At 34.7% G+C, this 26,559-nt stretch overlaps 1 protein-coding gene across 2 annotated transcripts; it reads right to left on the reverse strand.

Moving 5' to 3' along the window:
• LOC137832512 (guanine nucleotide exchange factor SPIKE 1) lies at positions 1-25,701 on the reverse strand. 2 transcript variants are annotated; one of them, XM_068640711.1, is made up of 30 exons: positions 25,302-25,701; positions 25,062-25,224; positions 23,522-23,646; positions 23,292-23,395; positions 23,121-23,176; positions 22,868-22,965; positions 22,624-22,761; positions 18,848-19,159; positions 17,509-17,784; positions 16,622-16,789; positions 16,331-16,528; positions 16,178-16,221; positions 15,589-15,658; positions 14,690-14,851; positions 12,933-13,040; positions 12,734-12,771; positions 11,775-11,919; positions 11,149-11,275; positions 9,742-9,935; positions 7,814-7,944; positions 7,394-7,469; positions 7,167-7,277; positions 6,471-6,653; positions 6,152-6,295; positions 5,813-5,986; positions 5,191-5,538; positions 4,760-5,092; positions 2,844-3,029; positions 1,157-2,131; positions 1-549 (listed from the first exon to the last, which is right to left on the reverse strand). In XM_068640711.1, exons 1-30 carry the CDS (start codon positions 25,359-25,361, stop codon positions 295-297), a joined length of 5,502 nt encoding a protein of 1,833 aa, XP_068496812.1. In that variant the 5' UTR covers positions 25,362-25,701; the 3' UTR covers positions 1-294. The 2 variants fall into 2 exon arrangements, with proteins under 2 accessions (XP_068496812.1, XP_068496820.1); XM_068640719.1 differs by lacking the exons at positions 22,624-22,761; positions 22,868-22,965; positions 23,121-23,176; ... (2 more) ...; positions 25,062-25,224; positions 25,302-25,701 and adding an exon at positions 20,640-20,723.
• Between the last annotated feature and the right edge of the window lie 858 nt (positions 25,702-26,559).

Genomic DNA, 26,559 nt, shown 5'->3' on the forward strand with positions numbered 1-26,559 from the left:
TTGATAGTTGCAGCAATGATTGAGCAAAGGAATTAGTATTAAGATATTACAGAAATGGTATTCCCCGCACCACAAACTAAAATGGGGAAACTGGGGAAACTAGAAACAAAACAAACTTCATCATACACAAACAGGAAGAATCGTGTGTTTTCCTGAATCACCTGGTTCGCATAATGCTAAATATACGAACCATGATGCAAAATGCAAATGCAATTACACATCTTTGCATGCAATAGGAAAAAACTATACCAACACATGGAATGGAAGCAATATTACACACTTGTGGCATTGTGGTCATAGCTCTGAGAGAATGGCAGGGATGTAATGTGATAACTCTGCTGTTAGTGACTGGAAACCATTAACAAGCTGTGTATGGAAATCCTGATCTTCATCGCCAATCAATCTGAAGTGTACGCGGATCGCACGTTTACAAACAGCCATGAACTCAAGAAGGGCTGCTATAAGTTGTTGCAGTTCCTGTGACCGCAGCCTTGTTGCAGGCTCCCCAGACAAGAAGGCTGTGCAAACACTCAACACTCCACTATTCACCTGTACAAAATCCAAGGCTCTGTCACATTAGAAAAACCAAAAATAATGCATGGATGTTCAAATCTGGGTTTTAACTCAACAACAAACCAATATTAGGATTACCAGAAATACAAACTGTGCTTTTTGTAAACAGACCGATCAATAAAATAAAAGCCATGTTGTTATAACTTCATAACACTAAAAAATTTAAATTACCATCATAGTATAGATTTTAAACATAAGCAGGCACAAATATGTACATATCAAACATATAATATTTGGGTCTAAGTTTCAAAACAATACAGAATAATATCTATTAACAAATCACAATAACAAGTTTACATCTAAAATAAAAGAGAAAATGACATATACTCTGGTTGACTTTTCATTTTTTTTATAGATGTGTTTCAGCATTTTTTATCAATGCAATGTGAACAGGTTTTATGCTTTGTCAAGGCCAGTTCAGTAGTTTATTTGGACCAAGTACTAAACCGGGTCACTGGTTTTACAGTCAAGTCGGTCCAGTCCGGATTTTAGAATCAAGAATAATTGTAAGTAACCATACTTTTTTTCAAGAATAAAAACAGCAGAAAAGATACTATATGTGACTACCAATAATAAAACATACTTGGACTGCAACACTGCCTTGGAGAATTCTTTGTAGACTCTGGAGTCTTGGAAGTTGATCACCCTCAGAACTTCGAGGCTCTTCAAGCTCATTTCTTAAGGCAGCTGTTCGTGTTTCAATCATTCCGATTGCATTTTCTACCGGAGAGAATTCGAGGGACTCGGATTTGTTTACCAATAGTCTATTTACTAAAGCTGGAAAGGAACCCTCAGTCTGAAGAACAGTGCGTCTCTTCCATTGATCTTCCAATCCACCTTGATTCTTTCCATTTTTGGTAAATGGGGTGTCAAACAAGAATCGGTCAAATACCCGGGCTCGAACACTTCCAGTAGAGAGAGAGAAAATTCTTTCTCTCCTACTTCCCAAATCTTCATCTTCCATGACTGGATCAACAGCAGTAATCTGAAGGTAACAGACACCAGGCTGTAACTCCTCTGCCTTCACTTGTCTAGAATCCGGAATAATATGCAAAGTGTGATTACCATCCATTCTAGACTCGTATATGTGACTAAGTTTTTCCATTATGTCACCTAGACGTACATCACGAGGCTCACGATACACATACTCCTTTTTATCAAGTTTCCCAAACCTATCACCATAAAATCCAACCCTGTAGTATGTTGCATCTGTAAAAGGAATTGGACTAGATTCCTGTTCAAGAATTGATTCATAGATATTGGTAAGTAACGTGTGACATTTAGCCAGCTGTCCATAAGCCCTCCTACTTTTGTAAACTGGGATTACAAGTTCAAGAATGCTTGCACAGAAATGAAAAAGCTCAGCTTGTGAGAAGAGCTTATTAGCAAGCTGCAAGTATTTCACAGCAGAGTCAACAGTCAGTTTCGAAGCCCCATATCCCTCAACCTCAGCAGCAGATGCTTCAGAGGTGATCTCATTGCTGACCATAGGACAAATCTTCCGTAGAGCAGCAACATGGTCTTTGCTCCATACACCATCATTTCTGGCAACAAGGGCCTGCATTAAAATTTAAATATGGTGTAAGAAAAATAGTATTACAATATAAACCAGAGGAAACTTTTCAGCTCTACGCTAGCCTTCCTCCATGGCATAAAGTAAAAATGATAATCGTAGCTAAACTGGAAAGGATAACCATTACATTAGTTAAAATATAAATATATCAATAGTATTTGTAAGAGTCAAAAGAATGAGCACTACAATTTGGTTTCCTTAAATTTATATTTTGCAATGCTAAAATAATTAATAATCTTATAACTGTAGATAATTAACAAAGTATAAATATAAGTATTAGGTTATTTAGCACTATTACCTAGGCTTTAATTGTCTGATAAAAGCATTGAAAAAATCGAGTACAAAACATGAAGAAAACGAATGTTCTAAAATGGGAAAAAATCAGCTAGAAGGGGGCAGCCTATCTATAAACAAAGTAAACATTGGTTCAAGGACACGAGCAAATTGCAACTTAATTTGTCTTTAGATAGGAAGAACAAGCATGATAATTCAAAGCATAACTGGTCTGGTCACATTTTACGCAATAAATAAAACATCCAAGAATCAATAATTGAAAATCCTCAGTAAAATACATCAATATTTATAGATCATGTTGACAGTAATAATTTCCGAGTGTTACATATGTCCATCACAATAATTTATGCATTTTCAGGAAATAAGTTGTACAATTCATGTGCATATAAATTAATGCCTTTACCTGCATTACAACACCAGCAACTGCGACAGCGCACTGAGCAGCTTCTGCCCAAGATTGCATTTCCTGATGTGCATCACATAGATGAAGCAACCACATTATGTGAAGATCAGGGACTGGGGCAAATGCCATGGCCAATTTATAGAAGCTTTCAGCGGCGGCATATCTATCCATAGTCATCATGGGGGCCTGAAACAGACATTTTAGACAAATTATTTGTCCATGACAATCAATCCTGATACAAACTCGGTAACTATAAGTTAACAAAACAGGTTTTTGTGGCCTGCTTTCTCAGAGGGTGACTCCTTTTTCTGTTTTCTCCTGCAGACGTGTTTGCTTATTTTCAATGGGGACTTAATTTTGTTAGTTTATTTCAACCTATTTTATTTATTTTGGAAGATTCTTAGCCTCTCTGGTATTTTCCCTTAATTAGTACATATCACAGCCACGAACCATCCCCTGAAAATCTTACACCTATATGAATGGTTTATACTTCTATAAGATCTCTAACCGGATGTCTCCTACAAGAATCCTTTAAGCTAGAAATGGATAATGCACAAGCCCAGCAACCTTGTCTTTAGTTTTAATTTTAATTAGAATTTTGAAAGCACCATGGGCTTTAATACCATGTCATGACTATCTCTCTCAAAAGTCAGGTAAAGGCATAAGTAATGGCTTTATATTCATAAATCTCACATTTATTCATATATACGAAAAACTAAGTTTGGACATTCAATGAAGAACAAGATCCTTTTACATTTAAAATGCTTACATGGTGAGATAAATTGACTTTTGTACAAGAAAAGACCTAACATTAAAGGTCAATTTGTTTAAACTTGTTAGAGATCCTATATCGACTAGAGATAAGGTTAATTTATAGTATATAAGTGGAGACAGACCTCTTCTTACAAAACCAAGTTATAAGATGAGGATTGCCTCCATTCCTAGTTGATGAGATCCCACATTGACTAGCGATAAAATCAATTTAGAGTATATAAGTGGGGACTGGGGATAAACCTCACCTTACAAAACCGGTAGGTAAGGTAAGGATTGCAACATCAGCTTGCAAAGTGAGAATTGTATCTTACTTTTATAATTTGACCTTATTCCTAGTCGATGTGGAATCTCCAACAAAACTTAAAATAAGTGCATTAAAAATAATCAATTTAAGAAAAGTCACTTATTTGAGAAGCATATAGAACTTGCTTATTAAAATAACAAAAAAACTGCATACTTTTAAAATAAGCAAATTAGATATACACATAAAAAAGTAGAAATCTGCTTACTTTACTAAATTAATGCTAAACATTACTTTTAGTCCTTAATGGTGATTTTACGTTTCAGTATGTTAAGTTTTAAAAGTTTCAATCTCGTATGTAGTTGGCTGACATGTCTATGAACTGAATTTTAACCGTCTCAACTAAGTACCTTAAATTTGTTGCAAGGTTCATTACGGTACTTCATGTTCTTTAATAGGTTCATCACGGTCATTTCCAATTAATTGTTAAATAGGTTGGACATGTGAGTCAACTCAGTTAACCTATATAATGTTTTTGTTAAAAAGGACCAAAAGCAACCTTCCAAAAAAATAAAGTACCAGATTGAAACGTTTAAAACTTCACGTGCCAAAACGCAAAAACACCAAACATAAAGGACTAAAAGTAAATTTAGACCTTAAAATTATCACTTCTTTTGGAAATCAAGCATAAATAAACTGGCCCTAATTAAATATTCATCATCATCCATTACAAAAAAAAATCTTCCATGAATATCAGAGAAAGAGCAGACTCAGTAATTCTAATACAGATTATAGCACAAAACACAGTTCAAATTGGTTATACCAAAATAAATGACAATTCTGAATAATAGATCTCATTGCAATTAAAGCCTATAATGATGCATCAATAATTAAAACTCACCAATAGCGCATGCTCCAAGCTGCCATCAAGGGCCAAAAGAAGGCTATCAGAGAGATATTTCACCTCAGACCAGGACCATCTGTTCTCTGTAATTTTTTCTGGTATGGTCACAAGAGCATTCTCAGATAATCCACACTCCTTCAATAGGAACGAATTTTTAGTTTCATCCTTCATTTCATCTAAAGACCTCCTAAGTCGCCGTGCTTCGCCACTTTCTTCTAGGCTTCCATCAGATCTCATCTGAGTCACTTGCACATCGGACATTAGCTCTGATAATGTGATAATCAACATGACTCTTAATCTTGCCGTCTGCACAAAGTAATGAAATGAACTCTGCACAAATTGGAGAAACCAAAAACAAGAATTTGATTAATAGGATATGGAATCAATGGAACTAACAATCCTTCAAGTTTAAACAGAAGAAAATATACCCTCACAAGTATTTGAAGCCCAACAACTGCCCTTTGCCTAATGTGTTCATTTCGAAAAACTGCAAGCCGGAGGAGATGGAAAGTGACTTGCTTTAAAAAACGATCATTTTCCCTTGCCATCAAAGTTGCCCCATGTAAATCAAAAACACTGTTAAATACAGGAAAAAATGCTTTCCAAAATGTCAACGGCTGATTTCTGGATAAAAAGCTCATGAACACAACAGTTATGCAATCAAGCTTTCCATAATCAGTGGCAATGCTGTGGGATGCAGCCATCATGGAGAATTTTTCAGTCACCTCCAAAACCTGAAGACTGACTGAGGCACTCAAATTTTCCTCCCAAAGTTCCTACAATACATACACGTCCATAACAAAAGAAAATGTAGACTTAGTTACCAAAAGTGAAAAAAAAAAAAAAAAACGAGAAACACACACAAGTGGGTGGAAATTCTTTTCAAATGAACAGTAAATATATCTATGTTCAGTAGCCATTGCAGCTGACGATTAATTTGAAATTGTGCATAACCACATGCGAAGCTTTGACCCATAAACTAAAGTAACAATGAGCTTAAATCATAACCCATTAACAAATTAAAATTTAACTACACAAGGAAAAGTGTACCAATTTCTGTCTTAGAAGTGGATGTAAAGATTCTCGAAGTGCTTGAGCAGATGCTCCAATCCTAGAAGACTGTGCTTGAGCAAGAGCCTCTCTCAAAGAATATGGCTGGCTAGGGGAGCTTAATTGGGAATTTACTCTCTGCCATAAATACCCGTTATCTGGTGTTCCCTGGGGCTGCCAGAAAATCAAAAGGAATGAGATACACAAAATGCAGACATCTACATCCAGTACTTAAGCCAAATAAGCAATTATATGCGGTAGAAAGGTATCAAACAACAGAAAAACATATTAGAACTCTGTACAAGTACTGGCTAATCAGCTCTACAGAAGTTCGCTCACCCTGACTTCCTGCCTTGAGGCCTCAGACAGATAGTTATTGATCGCAGGAGAAAGTCTGTCAGAGTACTTAGGGGAAGCAGGTGCCTCCCCTACTGGATTGCGAGAACTGGAGCCAAGTAACATGCCATCAGCAGGTTTTTTGTGCTGTAAAACAATACAGTTATCAGAACATTGACAAATTGACAAAAACAAGATTAGAGGACAAATAAAGCAACATTGTCCCAATTAGCGCCAATACTCAACAACATCAAAATTTCAAATTAATCAATAAGAAATCACATGATTTGGACAACTGAAAATTTGCAGCACAAAGTGTAACCTCAAAAAGAAGCAAGCATTCCTCCATGAGCTTGAAAAACAATCTAGTCCGAGCAATGCTTTGCTGCCATGCCTTGACAAGGGATACATCATCAAGGTTTCGTACTATTTGCAAAATTACAATTGAAACTTCCCGCTTTTCAACAGCATTGAGGTTGTAGAAAACAGGCATTTCATCTAATATCTGAAAAGACCAGAATAATATATTAGAGAAATTGCACACTAAGAAACAGTTTAAAAAATTGAAAACATAATTAAGCAAACACAGGATCACATTTATTCACCACGTCATATTAAAAAAAATATTAACTAATCAAACAATTGTGCCCAACATCATATGGTTCCCACTAGTCACAATTTCACTTCAACTCCACACCACTCTAATTCCAATCACACACTACTATCACATGAGATAAGCATTGATGAAGAATCAAGTTTCTTTTTCACAAGATATCTGATAGCAACACAGTACTTGTAGGAACAAAACCTAAAAAGCAAAAGGGTATGTAGTAGTTAGTATAGCAACAATATTATTAGAAATGGATTGAGCTTAATAACTGAAGAGGGAAAGATTTCTCAACTATAACACGGGAATCCACATGAATAGCAATTGAACAGGGAAATACAAAACTCCACACAAATATTTCAACTAAAATAATAAATGTAAGCAAATAATAATTAATATAACTTTATACACCTGTCCGACAAGTGGAAAATATAGTTGAGCAATATACAACTTATCCTCCGGCTTCTGGTATCTCACATCAAACTCATGTTTGCACAAAAGCACTACCAAGATTCTTGCTGCCTACATATTGAACAGACAAGGTTGATAATACCAAAAATTATGTGATGAATCAGAAATGATAGAACTTTGGTCAGGCAAATGATAATCAAGATTTTACCCTATCTAAATAAACTCACCTTTGCTCGTAAAGACACATCTTCATGATCCCAAGTAACAAAGAGTTCTTGTATTAATACAGAAGAAAGGTAGTTCCTATACCAATAGAATTGAAATATAAAATTTCAGAGTTTCCCCAGAGAACACTTACACCAGTACATTAATATATCACAAGTAAACACATGTTATTCCATATGTTCCAATAAGTTTTATTTATTACCACCTTCCAGTTCAATAGAGTATCAACATGTCACATTGAAAGAAAACCATGTCCAATCAGACAGCTCATCATAGGTATACTAAAACTGATATAATAAATAAACAGTATTGATAGGAGTTCATATAATAGTAGATCAAAAACTGATTAAAAAATCTGACCACATGCTTTATGATTTTTGTGAAGTTACTATCTGTGTTAAGAATAAAACATCATAAAGTACCTATCTGAAGGGTCCCTTCCAGGCATTTCCACAAAAAGATCTTGATCACATATTATTTGTAAAAAGGTAAGTTTGCATTCATGAAGAACTGATTGACATACACCGGAGAACTTGTCAAGATATAACGATACCTGCCACACAATTAAGTTTGCATTAAATAGCAGAATTAAAGCAAGGCAAAAATTCAGGGAAAGAACACCGAAATACAAGAGAAAACACTTCCCAATCAAAACAATATTTAGCATGCACACAAAAAAAAGAAAAAAAAAAAGCAACCATTACAATCACAAAATTAGAAAACAAAAGTATAAACTTTAAATGGTGAACATAATTAAAAAAAAATACTAATATAATGAACATAATTATAAACACAAACAATTTTCCTACTAACTATCTTTTCATGATACACAGTATGTATAAGACAAAAACAAAAAACACAAGCCTTACTAGGGCATATACTCTTCTTCAACTACATGCAAATTAGATTCTCAACTACTCTGTTTGTAACAATTACATTCTCTTAAAATAGGAAATAAAATCTGGTGGAATGAATGTGTAGATTCTAGGTATACTTCTCCTAAATACTGATATCAGGATATTTCCATTCTAATAATCCCCTTTTTACAACAAGAAATATTATTTTTGTTCAAAAATAATGAAAACAACCTATTAATAAATAGTAAGTCTAAAAATTCAAATAACAATAAAATTAAAACAAAACATCATCAAGCTCAAGATTTCAAATAATGACACGACAAAAGATAAATGTTCTAAATTTTTAATCCTCAGCTCCTCCTAAAAACAAGGTGTAAGACATTCATTCTTCTCTTTGCTCTTCAACTTTAGAGAATGAGTATTGAGGGGGTCATTTTTCCAGAAAAAGAGTATTGAGTAGAACAATGAAGAAAAAATAAGGATAGAAGAGAGTGATAAAAGAAATAACGGAAAGAAAAAAAAACAGATTGCAGGTGTTGCAATGGCAATGGTGACACTGCTTCTCAACAGTGGTGCTGGAATAGGTCCGTGGTAGCAGTGTCACCGGTTGCTGAAGGTGGCAGAACAGGTCTGCCACTACGTTCATTTAAGGGTAGGTTCTTTTAATTTTGGACATGGTTTGGGTCAGGTTTATGACTAAACTCTTTTTTTTGTTTTTTTTTAATTTATTGGGCTTAGGTTGGGTTATAAAGGACCAACACCTACTTTTTTAAAAATTAGGGTTTTTGCTTCGGGTCTGAGTCAGGTTGCACTGACTCCAGACTTCTTCCTCCTCTCCAAAGGGGTCACAAATTTGATAATATTCTCTGGACTTTCTTGCCATTCTATGATTCAATTTCCTCCATCTCAGTCAGCGCCACCCAAAGCGACCACGATGGGCTACCATGGAAAACCCGCATCACCATTGCCATGTTACGGTGGCAAGTTACAACTCCACCACCAATTTCCACATCATGGCACCACCCTAGCTGATTTTTTTTATAACACTGATAGATAGATACACACACATAATAAAAAGACAGAACATGTAGAATACAAGGGAAATGCTACAGATATAACTCTAAAACTAGATACATCCAAAAAGGAAAGCTTTTTAAAAGCTATATACAACAAATAATAAACAATTATTAAACAATCCCCCTCAATTTTAAATTTTATGTACCAAGCTTGGAACATATAACCCGAATTTTAGGCCCTCAAAGACTTCAAGACTTAGTTAAAATATCTGCAAGCTGATCATTATAGTTGATCATGTAATTTAGAATAAGTTCAAGAAAAACAGTGTACAGTAACACAGACTGAAAAGGGAGTGTCTTATGGTAGTTAGAAATAGAAAGTCTTATTTTATAGTTGATATGCATAAGCTATTTTTAAAAGTTAAAAAAAAAATGCAAATATATACAAACATGGGGAGCAAAGACATAAACACATACCAGCTCAAAAACCTGTCGTGGCTCAATGATGGATAAAAGATCATAACAAAAGAAAGCCAAACTACTATTCAAGCGTTTTGCCAAGCTTAAACCCTTCTTACAGCGCTCATGCACTTCAGTAAGAAGGCAATCATACAACTGCATTATACATCTGAACACACCATCCTTCAACTGCATTGGTGGGATATCTTCACCTTTTCAAAATAAAGGAAAAAAGGAATGAAGATCAACATTCAAGCCAGAAGCTAAGCCAATTAAGAAATAGTGTAGTTCTAAATTTTGATGTCATTAATTTGACTTGCAAACAAAATAAACAAAACCTTTCCAGTGAATCTAATACGCATAAACAGCAACAGGGACAACCAAACAAGATAATACTAAACCAGTTAGTTGCATACTTGTATCTATTAAAGATAAATAAGTGTGTTCACTGTTCACTTCTCTACTGTAAAGTCCATTTTGTTACAAAAAGGTATTATGAAAGTGTTTGACCACAGGCCTAACATATGATGAGACAAATACATGTAGACCTCAGTTTTCAAAACTTGGCTAACTTCAAGGTGCCAAGAAAACCAGATATGGACATATAGAGTAGAAAAAGAAGTGGAATAAAATAATAAATGTGATTCGAAAATCAATATGCATGAACGAATAACAGATGGGATTATAGGAAGACTTGTTCAGATGAAGGCACAACAGAAAAATGTAGAGAAAGACCAAGAAAAAATCAAAGTTCAGTACCTAAAATCTAAATGGAGAGAGACTGGAGCACTGCGTTATATATAATGTGGTTTTTATTAATCCAATCGATGATTTATACTGTATGCTTATTTGCAACAAATTTTACCAAAAATTGAACAATAAAACGGCAGTCAAACAATCCATATTCTCCCGTGTTTTAGAAATATATGTTACACTAATGTTAATGTACACAGACAAAATTGAATTAAAATATTTTTTGTAAATATAATCTTTCTAAGAGAAACTTCTAATTAAACTGTGCTTCGAGAAAAAATTATCCAATATCAGAGTATTGTATAATTTTGATTTGTATTATACTGTAAAAAGTCAAGCTGTTACTTAACTGTTTGTTGGACGAAGTTAGTTTCGTTAGTTAGGATACACACTGAGCTATAATTAGTTGCATATATTATATTTTCATCATAACTTGGCTTCTTAGAAATACAATTTACACTTTCATCTCGTATTTTTCTATCTAAATTATCTTTCATCCAATAAAAAAATTATTGAATGGTTACATATACTTTCATGTTTGTTTCCCCAGTTCTAATTATACCCATATTCTTCTTAGTAGAATAAATATTAGAAATAAATTATTTGGAGAATTTAAAAGGATTAAAATTTTATAAAAGACCCTACATTGATCAAACAGGCTTTAAAAGGTACCTATTGGAAGGCTGTGATAGAAGAGGCGAGTCTTCTCCAATGCCATTGATTTAACAATTAACTCCAGAAAAAACCAAGCCATAGCCAAAACATCATCGTACACAGGTCCAACACGATACCCTTTGGCCTGCAATATTAACCAAATTTATTCACTACCTTGAAGGGTGAAAAGAAACATATATTTGAGAAATCATACTAATGCTAATTAGCTGATTTTGTTAGGTAATAACATCTTACGATAGCATGAAATTCATCCAAACACTGAAAGTTAAACGAATAAAAAATTAAAAATTAGGGAGCACATCTTAATTATATTCATCTTACACACAGATAGCTTATACTACAAGCTAAAACTGAAGCCTAACTAACTAACTCCAGCTGTCATAATAGAATTTATTGACCGCTTTATGAGCTAATGTATGTTTATATATATAGGATAAGTATCTCGAAGAGGAAGGCTTCAACCTATATTCCTTAACCTAAAGCTACCCCAAAAACAGATTTTATATAAGTTGTACAACAAAACAATATCCCCTATTCAACAACAACCAACAAGGGGTAGAGGAATAAACAAATGCTAGTGAACACGCCAGTACTGCCAATAAAAAAAAAGAGCATGCCAGTACCTTACTTCGTGCCAAGCTTCCCCAAACAGTGGACAGTCCAGGGTATACAGGCGGTTGACGACCACCAAAATCATCAAAAGCACAATCAACATAGTTGACTAGAAAATGATTTCTTTCAGCATCATCAACTGACTCCTGCTGCACCCTACATTAAAACTCACATATTACAAACGACAGATACAAAATCTAAGTAAAATTTACCACAACGTTAAAAGGATATAAACAATTGTCAAATTAAAGATTTAATGCCTATGAATTCATGTGTCTTTTTCCCTTCTTATTTTCCATTTTGCATATCTGGCTACACAGTGAGACAGATTGCACACCTATTTACTAATTGCATGTGAAACAAATACCATGAACTACAATTAATAACAAAGATAACAAATACTTTCTGGTTGCCCAAAATTCTGTCCTTCAAACAGATTTAACCAACAAACTGTATTTGAAGTTCTTAATACCTCTATAAGCAAAGGTGTGCCTCAATTAAGGATCTCAGACACAAACAATGTACTTGAAGCATAGTCATTATTAAGCAAATAAAACTATGGTATAGCAACTCTGTTGGAAAGCCACCGTAATTGTGGTCTCCCCTAGTGAGCCTTAACTGTTGTCTATGGGACTATCCTGATTGCAAGACGGCATAGTCTCACATCAACTACAGATATAACTTATATAGAGCTTATAAGGCCTCAGTAGTTCTCAGCTTACAAGCTTGTTTAGTAGTAATAAGTTGAGCCTAAACAAAAATTCCAAGTACAAATCAAAGAACAAGAGCTCCCAAAAACAAATGAAAGATATAATATATATATGTCTGTGTGTGTGTGTGTGAAAATACCAAGAGCTGTTGCTAAAAGTGAAAACATGGAACATTTTTCAAACCAAACAGCCCCTTAGTTTGTTTTCAAACATCTAATGCAATTCATTTCACTTGGATCAAATATAGGTAAAAGGCATACCTGGTTACAATATTAACCATGGCCCGAAATGCAGCAACCTGAAAACAATAGTGGAAAGGTAAATATCACAAAAGAAGCAAACCAAATGTGTAATGAAAGGAGAGAGCGAGAGAGAGAATTAGCCAAGAAAATATAAAGGGATCCAAGCCGCTTTTAACAAATATTATAACCAAAAAATAGAACTAACTCATGTGCAAACCTGGAGTGTTTCTCCGCCATTGCCAATAAGATGAAGTAGCATGTTAAGAATTGGGTGAAGAAACTGAAGCAAAGCAGTGGAATCAACATTCTTCAAACTATTAATAGCCTGCATCCAGAATAAGTGAATCTTAATTAATCATTTTAAGAGAGAAACCTGTGAAATATGTATACAATACAAAAGAAAACACACAGTATCGAGAGCATCAGACAGTCAACAATCTGTTTACAAATAACTAAGAGGTTGCTAACCCCATTCTAACAAGAAAAGATGATTTTCCACATATGAAGACGAGCAATGAATGCTGACCAAGCTTCAATCCCTTTGGTGTGAAAATGCAAATTAGATATAATACTAAGGTGCCATTTGCCATATGTATGAATAGTACCACAAGTTTTTATGAAACGTACATAATAGAAACAAGGGCTTTAAAAGGTGATAAAATTTCGTTCCTTTAGAAAAGGTAGAACCAAATGTAATAAAACAGAAAAAAATATATTAACAAAAAAAAAATCACTGCAATGATCTTGTCCTTTTTTTTACTCCTCTATTGGGACATGTGATACTAAAGATGGTGAAGTTTCTTCACTATCAATTGAAAGGTTAGGAGTGCTGACCTGTTTATCTTTTCATTATTATAGGTAGACATCTTTATCTTTACATTGTTATATTGAAATGTTTATAATTCATTAAAAGGGTCCTGTTGGAACAGTTTGGAAAGATGTTACGTGTAAAGAAACCTGAGAGATGGTCAATGGAGAACTGAGATACCATCAAGAGCTATTATTTTCTAACCTTTCATTTTCCTATAAATATTGTCCCATAAAGGAAATTTAAGCTAAATCTATAAATTTATCTAAGAATCCCACTTACACCTAAATCAATCTACAAAGCCGGCATAAAATGTGACGATTAACTCCCCACTTACACCTTCTATATTAGTCATTTTACTAGTCGATATAGGATCTTCAACATCACCTTCAAAAATAAGGATTTGAAATCTTGAGTATGATGAAGTTTGTAAGACTATACATCTACAAAATAGTCTTATAATGGCCAAATAGCAGTTGGTCAAATAGGCCTAACAAGACTTGCTAGGATAAGTTTTGGTATTATCTTAAAATTTGAGTATAGATCTAATTGAATGATACAAACCAACTAATAGGGAAGGGTTTTCCCGCACTTATATCTATTATTGTCAGACTTTAACTCTGGTCAATATGAGACTTAGGTTTTTACCAGCGCATCCCCCTCACACCCATCACTATTGAGCTTGGTGCATTTATAATATGGCAGGTGGCCCTTTTAATAATTATAGGATAGGCTCTAATACCATCTTAAAAATGTCAGATGAGGGTCCCGCTACACTTGTATACTCTATTTTAGTCATATCACTAATCAATGTAGGATCTCCAATAAGCTGTAAAAAAACAATAAAGTTTTACCAACATATGAGTGGAAAACAATGAAAAGCAGAGAGAGAGCTAATCTATGGTTTCCATCAACAATTTTTTTCCTTTCTGCACTACTGAAAACAATTACTTATAACAAGAGAGTGCTATGACACATTATAATGAAGCACGTAGCTAGTATGCATACACAGTCAGAAGGATCCAATATGTCCTGTCCAGTTAAAGATAGAAAGCAAAAAAGTAGCCCCCAAAAATGAGTACAACATATACCATGTACATACACACAAATCCAGAATAAACAAAAACACCAAAATTCACAAAAATACTGCTAGACAAGAATGATACCTCCAGAAGTTCAGAACCCCACGGTGGACTTGTTCGAAGAGTGTGCCGATCATATTCAAGAAAGAAATCTCTAATACGCTCATTGATAGGGTATAACGAAGAACATAGTCGTAAACGCAATCTAAAGACACTTTTCCCATCTTCCAAATAATCCAATCTCTCCTATCATAAATAAGAACTCATAATATAAAATAAGTATTGAGTTCAAAATTCAAACATAATAATAGAAACCAATCTAGAGCCACATTAAATCAATTGCAGTAAAATACAATTCACAAGACCAGTAATCATCATTACAAATTTACAAAAATTAGACAACCATATTACATGAACTAATGCATGAAGCCGCATTCTAATAAGTTTTGTTTCTTTTTGGAATATTTAATATCCTCCAAAATTGTCAAAATTAAAAATGTCATTGTAGTGGGAGATTGCAAGGCCTTGTAAACCCAACATTAGAATTTCATATTTCCAATACGGAAGTTTAGGACCCACCTCCTATACATTGCAATTGGGTCCTAACCTAACAGTATTGCTAAACTTATGTAAATGATTTAACTCGTTAGAATAAGTTAACTTGTTAGATTTGTTTAACTTTTTGTTTTCACTACTGATGTGAGATACATATAAATTAATGGATTAGCGACAAAATCATTGAACTCTATTAGACATGTTTCTATTTTGCAGTCTCAAGTAGGTATAACTTATAAGGGAGGTCTTGAACAATTACATGAGGAACACTCACTTTCTTCACCTTTTATACAACTCTTAACCAAAGCAAACCTTCCTATCCTTCGTCCAAACATACCATTGGTTCACAGAACCCAAAGAGAAAAGGAATAACAAACAAGTAACACATGAAGGTTAATTAACATATACGTGTACAGTAATAAACACACCCGTCCTGCTTCCTGGAGATAATGAGGAACCAACTCTCTCATAATTGGAAGATTTATTTCAGACCGCAGCCTGTATAGAACAATAAAAGTATAAGCTACCATATACCAAGTTAGGAGCATAAGTGCATGTTTGATGACAATTTTTATGGTAGTACTTCTACTTAAAAAACTCTACTAAAATGATGGAAAAGAAAAGAAAACTTTTTGGCCACAAAGTACAGAACCAACTATGCACCATGCTTTCAAGACAAAACTAGTTCGTACCATGTTTATTGTAAACAATGTTTATTACGACAAAAATATCTTTAGAATCTTCCTATTTATTTCAGCATATTTTATTTCCTTATTTTAGAGATGTTGATTCCTACAAATAGAAGAGCCGAGAATGCAACCAGTGTGATGGCTATCAATAAAACTATTTCTTGTTTTCCTACGTAGTTCAAGTGTAATTTGAATAGTAATAGAGAATTATATGGTAACCAGCACATTTTAGTTCACTAAGCAACAGCAACCAGCCAAGAACTATCATTGGTTAATATTAACATTTAAGCGTAACCATAGGAAAAAAGACCAAATTAAGAAAACATACTGAGCATGGGAAGATAAAGGAAGAGCTGCATATCCAACTACTACCTGTAAATAATTATAATTCCGAACAATCAATATTCAGCCCCAGACACAAGTGGTAAAATGAAAGCAGTGAAAAAAATAAAAATTGAGTGGAATGCGTGAATGAATTTACTGGCTTCGGAGCTTCTAATTTTGTTTGCAGATCAACATGAAATAAAGTAAATAGAAGGTGGTGCGTTGGTGTCCACATAGCAGGGAGGGAAAGTTTAATTTCGTCATGGTAGCATGCAACCCTAGCTCCAACAGCGATTTGGGTGTGACTCCACTTCTGAAGAGAGGCATCCAGACCTGGATCTCTAGGATATATTGCCTGAGAAGATTGAGTTACACACAAAAAACAAATAAGAAGAAAGTTTAGAAGGAGCAATGAAATTCCTTAAGAAAACAAAATACAGGACATTACCTCCAATGGCTGCCTACGGATATCGGCATCATCCTCCCTGAGTTCAACCCGAATAAACAAATTCCTTTTCCTACCCAAACTTAGTGTCAACGGATACACATACAGGCAGTGAAAAAGTTGTAAAAAAGGCTCGTTTCTTGTTGTAGTGCGGAAGTCAAAAGCATGGAACTATATGTTAATCAGTGTAAAGCACATTAGCAGAGGACCAGCATATATAAATAGAATTACACAATACCACAGTATCATCACCATAGCAAAATTAAGCAGTGCTGACATTATTGTCTTAACCAAATACAACATAGACCTGTAAGTATTACTGATAAAAAAAAATAGACCTGTAAGATTAAAAGATCCCTAGTAAAGTGAACAACATGAGAAGTGACAACCAAGAAAGAAAGACCAGGTTTTGAAAATTTAGCCCTCCTTTAAGTGGTTCAAGATTATATATAAAGTTCGTCTTCTGCTATGAGTAAGACATAAACCATTAAATAATGGAACCAGAGCAGATATGTCCAATTTAGGACAGTTCTACATGTACACCCCACATCATTAATACTGCATTTGGGGAGACAATGCAAGAGTTACTATCTTTTAATAGCTAGTAACTTTGTTCTCTTAATTTACTAAACAATGATAAAACTTAACATCAGGGTACAGTACACTATAAAGCTGTCTCCATGATCACAAACTAAAATATCCATACATACCACTATCTTCCATGCAAAAACCGAGTCTAAAGAAAATATCAACCAGAACTCAGCAACAAATTCACTTCTAGGACAAAATCTATTATTAATTCTATAAAAAAAAGTAAATTCTACTCTAATAAAACTAATCCAATCTGCTAGCTAAAGGCTGTCAACTCGATCAAAAGACATAATACTTACATCTTCAGCATTAAAATCTGAATTTCCATGTTGAGTTGCTCCATTTCCGGAAGCTGGAGATACTACCCTGAGGATGCTACCCTGAGGATCATCACAACCATTACTAGTATACTTTCCAGACAGTGAATCAGCAACACGATCCCCTGGGTCAACAGAATCATTGGTTATACTACCACTTTCAGACACGTTCTCCAGATCAGCTTGGGAAATCTGGTGCTTCTCAATTTCCAGCCTCAAAACACCTTTGACAGGTTTGTGCACCTTACGTTTAGGATCCTAGAGATTTTACATGAAATAGCAGACACAAAGAACATATTAGAGTTTACCACTACTATTTTAAACATAGCAATCATAGAAGTCTGTCTTCTCGATAAAAGAAAAATGCACATCTACCAAAAGTTGAGACTTAATAATATAAGAGGCACAGCAGTGTCATATAGACCAAACCTAGATTAGACAACCTTTAGAAACCCAAAAAATAAGACCAATTAAAACTGTTAAACTATATGAAAGAGAGAGAGAGAGAGAGAGAGGGGGACATTGAGCTGAAAACTGTGTTTCTCAAATAGCACGAATGGTTTATTTATATTGACAAAAAGGAACCGAGCCAATAAATAGAGGAGATTCGATATCCTCTACGAATAAAGATATGACAAATAAAAATGCTCCTAATAAAACATATATAACCTAGATATTCTTGATTATATGGGATCTGCTTCTTACTTCTATAATTATAAAAAACACAAATTTAAATTACATAAATTGAATAAAACAAGCAACTGATCATAGAGGACGATGCAATCACAAATTAACATTTTAATCTGATGGAAGAGCAGAAAAACAACACCCAAATAAATAAATATTTAAAGCATACTAAATAATTGTAATACAGTGCATATCAAGAAAACCAATGAAACAATAAATAATGAAAACCTATAACAGGAAGATTCAATAAATAAATAATATTTAATGCATGCTGAATAATTGTAATATCGCAACTCATGATAGTCAGAGTCATTGGAAATGGATCTTGACTAGCAGTTAAAAGGAGGTTATATGACTGTTCAGATCCATCAGTACTATTTATAATCACAAATTATATATTTACTGCTGCTGGAAACTGTTTCTATACTAATTTATAAGGCAATTAACATTATAGGGTTATATTTTCTATTTTTACTATCAATGTACTTCAATCTGAATAATTATCAATAATAGAGAGCTGCAGGGTGCCTACTAACACAAGCAATTCACCAAATATCTATTTTCTTCAGCAAATTAAGTAAGAAAATTTATTCTTGATGAACAAAATCAAAGACAGGAAACCTGAAACGCACACCTGAAGTGATTCCTCCGTATAGCATTCTTTGACTTTGTTTAAGGTTGAAACCTCAACTACCACAGAATTTCCATTAGAGTAACTCAGCTTTCCATCTAAAGACATTTTTGCACTAGTCTCAAAAACACCTTCATGAGAACTTGAACCAGATACACTTGGAGCAAGAGGGCTGCTTGGGGAAGCAGGCCCTACTGAAGCTGCACCAATACTGCTATCAAATAATGATACAATGGTCCATGCGAAGGACTCTTTGTAAGGCATGATTTTAGACCACACCTGCAGTTTTTGCTTCTCTCTCTCAGTCAAGTGCACCTGTCCAAGTGAAGTGAATGTTAAAAGCCCATTCAATGAATCATTTCAAACACACACAAGAGTCACCCTGTAAATTATACACTTAAATAAGCAAGAACCACATTAAGCAAGAAAAAATTCATGGAACATATTGATTTCTAGAGAGAGAAATATGAAAGTATAAGCCAGAAAATGCAGTTTACACCCTGCTCCCTTTTCAACTAATAATTTAAATTTTGTTACTAGCATCCTGTGAACACCAATCCAAAAAAATTAAATAAAAAAAGATAAAGTCTTTCCTCCATTTTTTAATTGTCCAAGACCAAAAGTAGAAGATGAAAGGAGAATGAAGAGAAGCATATTAATGTCCTTAGTTAAAAGCCTAGTTCAAGTGCCTAGGCTCACATTCTTTTTTAATCTGTTTTCCTGCTGCAACATATGGTTTCAATGCATCTTCAAGTCCCAGGTTAAGGAAATTACACTCCTGCTCTCCCTTTACACTCTTCTCCTAACCCTTTTCACAGTTTCCCTATATAAAGTGCAGATCCAAGGAGGATGGTCAATATCTTCATCTTGTGAAATCATACGCTGTCTTTCCTATAATCTTGATACCATTATTAAAATAAATAACCAACTGAAACTGGTTCTAGTGGGATTGGTTGATCCAGTGTGCTATTTAGAAAGCCCACTTCTAGAGGGGAAAAAAGGGAATCTGATCCTATTTCTTCCTACATTTTGACTTGCCTCACACAAGAACCACATGTCTTCTTGTTCCAATCTGCATCTTCTCAAGGTTCGATTTGTCTTTCCTGCTATGGCTCTGCCTTTTTCGATAGGCTGCTCCCTCACCTGCCTGTACTTTGATCTTCTCTATGTGTTGTTTCAGATGCTTTCCATTAAAGCAACTTCTAACAATTAAGCTGCTGTGATGACTCAAACTGGGTTTCTCTTTTTTCTTTTGCTTGTATCTTCTCCTGCCTTCTCGGTTTCAGTGCTGCGTAAAGGGAATGCTAAAGCAGCTTATGGTGGTGGTAGCAACCCATGTGATGCTGAGTTGGGGTTCTGTAGTTTACAAGAATTCTCTTGGACATAGAAGTGAAATGGAACCATATTTCAATCGCCAGAGATGCAAGAAAAATAAATAAATACAGACATTGTTTCAAGATAATAAATAACCAATGGATTCATCAAATGAAGCATCAAAGGCCACAGAGTAAGGAAACAAAGGTGGTTGTAGCATGCAAATTTGTTTCTGATGAAGTAAAGAAAGAAATGTGGGTAATGGTAAGCACAAGAGATTAATTAGGAAATCAAACACCAATGGTGAGTATGTAAAAGGTTGGTGAAAAAAGAAAAGGGAATGAGATGGTTGAGCTATAGCAAAACTTTTATGACAAGAAGAGTAAGCAATCAATCTACATTAAATCACATTTTTAAGAAGAATTAGAAAGAGGAAGCATGTCAATAAATTGCTTCTCTTCTCCACAATGCCATATCATACCATTCAATGAGGCAAGGAGTGATGAATTCCATAACTTGGAATTGATTGCAAGATATGGCACAGGACTTAAGCCACCATCCTATCCTGAGATGAGAGTCCAAATATTAGATTCAACAAATGAATTTGACCATGGAAGCTATTATATAGCTTATTGGAAGAAACCAGAATGCAACATCATGACCTTTGGGGTGAAGAATATTAAGGAAAGGAAGACCATATTAAATTTCTCAGTGAATGGCTCTAAGGCTTTATTTAGATTGAAGGAATGGAGAATGGAGAGGAATGAAATCAAGTTGTAATGTGTACCATTCTTTAGATTACATAAATGGGACTGTGTATTGTGCGACCTCGGACAGTGTTAAAAAGTTTTAAATATAACCACCTATTAAATGCTTGAATAGCCTAAAAAATAATGTATTGAATTACCTTTTGAGTTTTTGACATAATAAACACTCTCTTTCCCAATATTAACTTCCTTTTCTTATCTTATTATCATTTATCCATGGGCGCACAGTAGAAACCCTGTACTTGAATTGCTATGCTTCAAAACCTATTCCCATCCCCCACCCCAATTTTGGGGTTCAGTTGATTTACAAGAAAATTAGTCCTTTAATTGTGTTTTCCTCCCTCTAAGAGTACATGCTTCTTCCTCCCACAATATAGGCCATTTGCTAATAAGTAAGCCCTCTCTTCCATCGTTCCAACAATTCCTTCGCCTATGAATTTATTCAGACCATCCAAATGAACCTTTTTAACTTTTAAGTTCCCCCTTTGTTTCACATTATTCCCAAATACCCCATTCAGTGACAAATAAAATAGAGGAGCAATAAGTCACAACTATTGCTGGTTGTTTTTGCAATAGGAGCAACCCACAATCTATACACTCAACTTTCCAACAAGGTAACTAAGTAGAGATGCACAGAGATGAAGATGGAGATTTGGAGAAGGAGCGATGAAAAAGCATAAGCGAAATTAGAACAGAAGTTCATTCTTTTTATCGGCTAGAACAAAAGTTCATGCTATAACTTTTACACATAAAGTATCCAAACAACATAATGGACTTCCATTCCATTTCGATCACCATTGAATAACCAAACATTATCTAAGAGAACTGTCTTCTCAAAATCTATCGATACATCTCACCTATAAGAAACAGCAAGCATAATCTTTTAAGATAGTTAATGGCATTGTTGAAAAGATTGGTTGACAAAACATAGTCCTTTTATTGACACACAATGGCAAACTAGAAACCTGCTGAAGAGATGTTCATTGAGAACAGGAAAAGGGTGTATTGAATACTTTTCAAGGCTATTGAGTTTATGTTGGAGGACTTTGTGAAGAAAATACCAAATCATGAGACAATACCAAAAAGACAAAAAAAACTACAAGATATACCAATTAAAGGACTTCTCCCCTTCTCTATTGCAACGCCTTACAAAAGGGGGAGATTTGGAGACTTGTAGCTTGCTTTGCCACCTTTTTAGGATGGATGGAAGTCAGTGGAAAATATGGTAGTGGATAACAGGTTTGGGAAAACTATTGGGCTTTCCTAAAGGAACACTAATCCTCCAATAAAAGTGCTTTATTGGCTAATTCAAATGAGAAGGCATCCATGCGGTTCATTTATGACGAAATGAAACAGCTTTAAAAAAAATACAAAAATGTCATTATCAAGATTAGTTTGGATTTAAATTGAAGAAGTCTTGGGCTTCATATTAAGCAGTAAGTATGAACTATAGCCTTTTAAAGCTTAAGTCCTTTTACTCGAGGTCTTCTTTTAAAGAGAGTACCATGGGTTGCTATTCAAGAATTGAGATTTCACTTTAATGAATTGCCAATCTTTAATAAATTGATGACACACCCCTTTTGGGGTCCAAAGGCTGCTCCTACATACTTTACGTACACACATAATAGTGGATGATCTGCTCAAAATTCTTAGCTAAAGCACACAAAAATAACAAAGGGGAAAAATGGCAATACATACTGGATCTTTACGTGAATAAACAGAAGCAGTAACCCCGCCATCTTCAGTAGTGTGCTTTTCTAACTGGATTAACAAACAAACTGAAGCAGATGGTGCATCTAAGTAAAAGACTGCACGAGGTTCATATGTATTTTTGGCCTGGCAATTGTTAAAAACGAGGGAAAGGGGTAAATCATGGTCACTTCAAAATCACCCATTGATTTCATATATTAAAAATCCACAAAAATTAATTTGAATAGCTTACATCCTGCATTTCTGTCGGTAAGACATGAAAGTAAAAGTCTTCTGACAACTTTTCTCTTCTCTCCCTATTGTATAAGCAAATTGTACCATAAAAGGGCTCTACAAATCAAGAGAACAGAGCACTGTATCAGACACTTGAACCCACTCTCAGCATAAACACTAAAATTAAATGTCATAGCATTGACAGCTGCACAAAGACATGAAGCAATATGTCTACCACCTTATCCCACCAATATGAACAACATAACACTCACCAACCAATCCTGCTTGAAATTGTAAAGACTGAACTTTTACAGATATCTTCATTCCACTGAGATGCCAATCAGAAAAGGAATGACAAAGAAAAACTTAGTTGGGCCAAAAACAACAGCAAAAGAAGATCAAAATATACTCTACTCAGAAAATACATCTCACAAATGCCATACTGCGATATAGGAGTTTCCGGTATCCTTTGCCCAAATATCAATGCCCTCTCATTTTCCCAATCAAATGCAGGTTCATAAGCAGGAAGGGGAGATTGACCAATATGCTGCGCATTCAAGTAAATAAATAATTAAATCCAAAATCAGTATCAATAATGTTTCTACAAGCTTGAATTGTAAACTAGCAGAGACTCTCCAGCACAATAAAACCAAGGAACTAAACCATCATCAACCTTCGGAACATCATGCAGCAAATCACCATCCACCCCTTCCGGAAACTGCCTTCCCGAAGTACTTGGTGTGTCATCTTCACTAATATCATCACCCTTCGTTCGCCTTGCCCCAGCAAGCCGCATTTCTGCATACACCAATAATTTTGTTCAAGACAACACTTCCTACAATCACTAATCACCCATATGATATCCATTGTGTTATGATGCAGAATGCAAAATTTGGCATGATGAAGAAGAAACAGCAGAAAAAAGAAAAGAGAAGTACCAGTGCCATTGTCATCTGCCATTATTAGTATTAGCCAGTTCACACTAAAACCCCCATTTCATAAACAAAATTTTGTTGGTCCAAATGGAACTGGACTTGCATCTATTAATCAAGGTATCACTGATTTGAGCTTTGTAGAAAAAACATAGTTGGGAGAGGAGACGACCTCATAAAAGGTGATTAGGTTTCTCAGCAAAGATTAATCATCAAACAGATGGTGAATACTCTGCACCAATGTCAAGGTGACTAAACATACCCACTTCATAATTTAGAAAAATGAAAACATAAAATTTCAAAATGCAGAAGCTAGTATTACGGAGGAAAGGAAATAAGAACAAGAACAACAAAAATTTTCTCCATAAGCTAAAACTAGGTTATGCACAAGTTAATAATAAAAATATAAAGAAGCTATGCAAAAGTGATTCAACAAAGTAACTTGGCATAAGCTAATTTTAGCTTATGGAGAAGCTAGTTTCAATTTTTCTTCCTAATTTTCTCTTCTAAAAGTTCTTGAGAAGAAGAAGCTCGTACAAACGGACTCAAAATGCATATACTAAAAAACACTAATTGCAAATAAACACAACCCTAAACCCACCCACATGATATCGATAGTGTTATGACACAGAATACAGAAGCTGATATGATAAACAAGAAGCAAAAAAAAACAAAAAAAATACAAGAGAAATAAATACCGGTGCCAGTTTCACATACTATTATAAGCATAATCCCAGTAACTAACCACGTTTTCATATAACCCGTTTCTCAATTTTAACAAGGATAAAAACAACAAATAGCATAATGCATAAGGCATGATACCATAAACTTAAAAGCAAGTACTTACTTTTCAGAGAAAATAAATTAAACAAGGTTTTTCTTTAAGCTAAAATCATATTATGCATAAAATTATAGTTAGTGGAATTTTTGTGACGTTAATTTCTCCATAAGCATATTTTTTTAACTTACGCACTAGAGAAACTTGTTTCAGTTTTCCTCGTGGAGAATATTATCAAAACAAATCGTAAACTGATACAGTGAATGAAGAAGCATTTCACATGCTATAATTAGCATTATCCTATTAATTAAGCACGCTCACAATTAATTAGCATTATCCCATTAATTAAGCACACTCACAATTAAAACCCATTCACTATTTCCAAAAATACAAAAAACAAAAATCGCATAATGCAGAAGCTAACAAGATTATAAAAGGCAGTAAAAAATTATATATAATGAAAAAAAAAATGAAAACAGAGAGAGAGAGAGAGAAATAAATACCGGTCTCAATGTCAGTGTCGGGGCCTTCATATATCTGGTTCTGAAACGACGGCGTTCCAACGGAGTCATAGTGTCCGTACTTGTTCTCATCCTTGACCCAATCCGTGGTATAGCAATGGACCAGTTCGTTGAGGTGCGGCCACTGCTCCAGATTCTCCTCAAACTGCACAACAACCAAACCACGTGTCACTTCCAAAAACGGCAGCGTTTCGGCTAGGACTCGCCTCAACGGTTACCTACCGTGTTGCGCCACCTCGTGGTGGCCGGCGCGGCGTCGCGGCGCTGCCGGAGGTGGAGCATCGTAGATCTAGGTTTTCTGCGCGATAAACGAGGGTAGACGGCGTGGCTTCGGGATCAGAGGTTAGAGAGGCAGTGCGCAATGTGGAGCATTAGCTGGATCTGGAAGAAGGCGAAGAAGCATTGCGAGAATGAAAGAGAGAGAGAGAAGCAAAATGAAAAAGGTTGTTGAAATGCAGAGAGAGGAAGAAGAAGAAGAAGAAAGAGAGAGAGAGAGTGAAATGAAGTCAAAAGAAGTCCAAAGAGAGAAAACGCCAAAGAGGGTTCATATGTACACAGCAGAGAGGTGTCGGACCCAATGTCTCTTTCTATTATTTTTTTCTTCACTTCATTATTCTGTTCTGCTATCTTCTACTCATTCAAAAATTTCAAGAGAAAAAAAAAATCACTGTTTAATAAAATAAAATATTGTAAACAGATAAATAAACATAAGTTTTTAAATTATTTTTTTTATAAATACAACTTTATAATATTGGTAACTGATTCTGATTTTGATTTACCCATTTCTTTATCATTTTCTTCCTATTATAATAACTTTTTTAACTTGTTTACCCTATTCTGATATCAGTTTATTTTTATTAGGTGACGTGCATTGTCTTTCTACTAATTTAGTATAACCAATTTAATCTGAGAAAAAAAAATAGTATTCACTTTTTTAAAAAAATTGCAGAAAACTATCTATTTTGATATATATACATGGTTCTCGAAACTTCCTCTTTCACCTTCTTTCTCTCGATCGTTTGGTAGTATAGGTTAGGATGATACATGCAGAAGACACTTCGACGATCAAGTCAGTCAGGATGTTGGCACTAGGTTGTCAGAATACTGAATGGCGTACCTGATTCTTAAAATATACTCTATTTATATTACCTTAATGGGCATTCGTTGGTGGGATCGGATTATAGGGTTGGTTCGTGTTTAAGGTTGGTGTTGCACTAAATAACTCTTAATTATGGATTATCCTTGCTGATTTGGTCAACCCATAGCTCGTCGTCATTGGTCGGTCGATCACGTGTCGTCGCGTGACCTTTAATCGTGGTAAAATGGTTTGGAATTTTGACCGACTCACTGTGTCTTCCCATCGTGAAAGTATATATATAATTTTACTTATTTGATCAAAGAAAATTTTTGAAAAAATAATCCCAAATAGACTGATTTATTATCTACCCTTCCCCAGGATTTTAAAAAGAAATAACATGCT

The sequence above is a fragment of the Phaseolus vulgaris genome, chromosome 11 (assembly GCF_000499845.2).
Source record: "Phaseolus vulgaris cultivar G19833 chromosome 11, P. vulgaris v2.0, whole genome shotgun sequence".
NCBI lineage: Eukaryota > Viridiplantae > Streptophyta > Magnoliopsida > Fabales > Fabaceae > Phaseolus > Phaseolus vulgaris.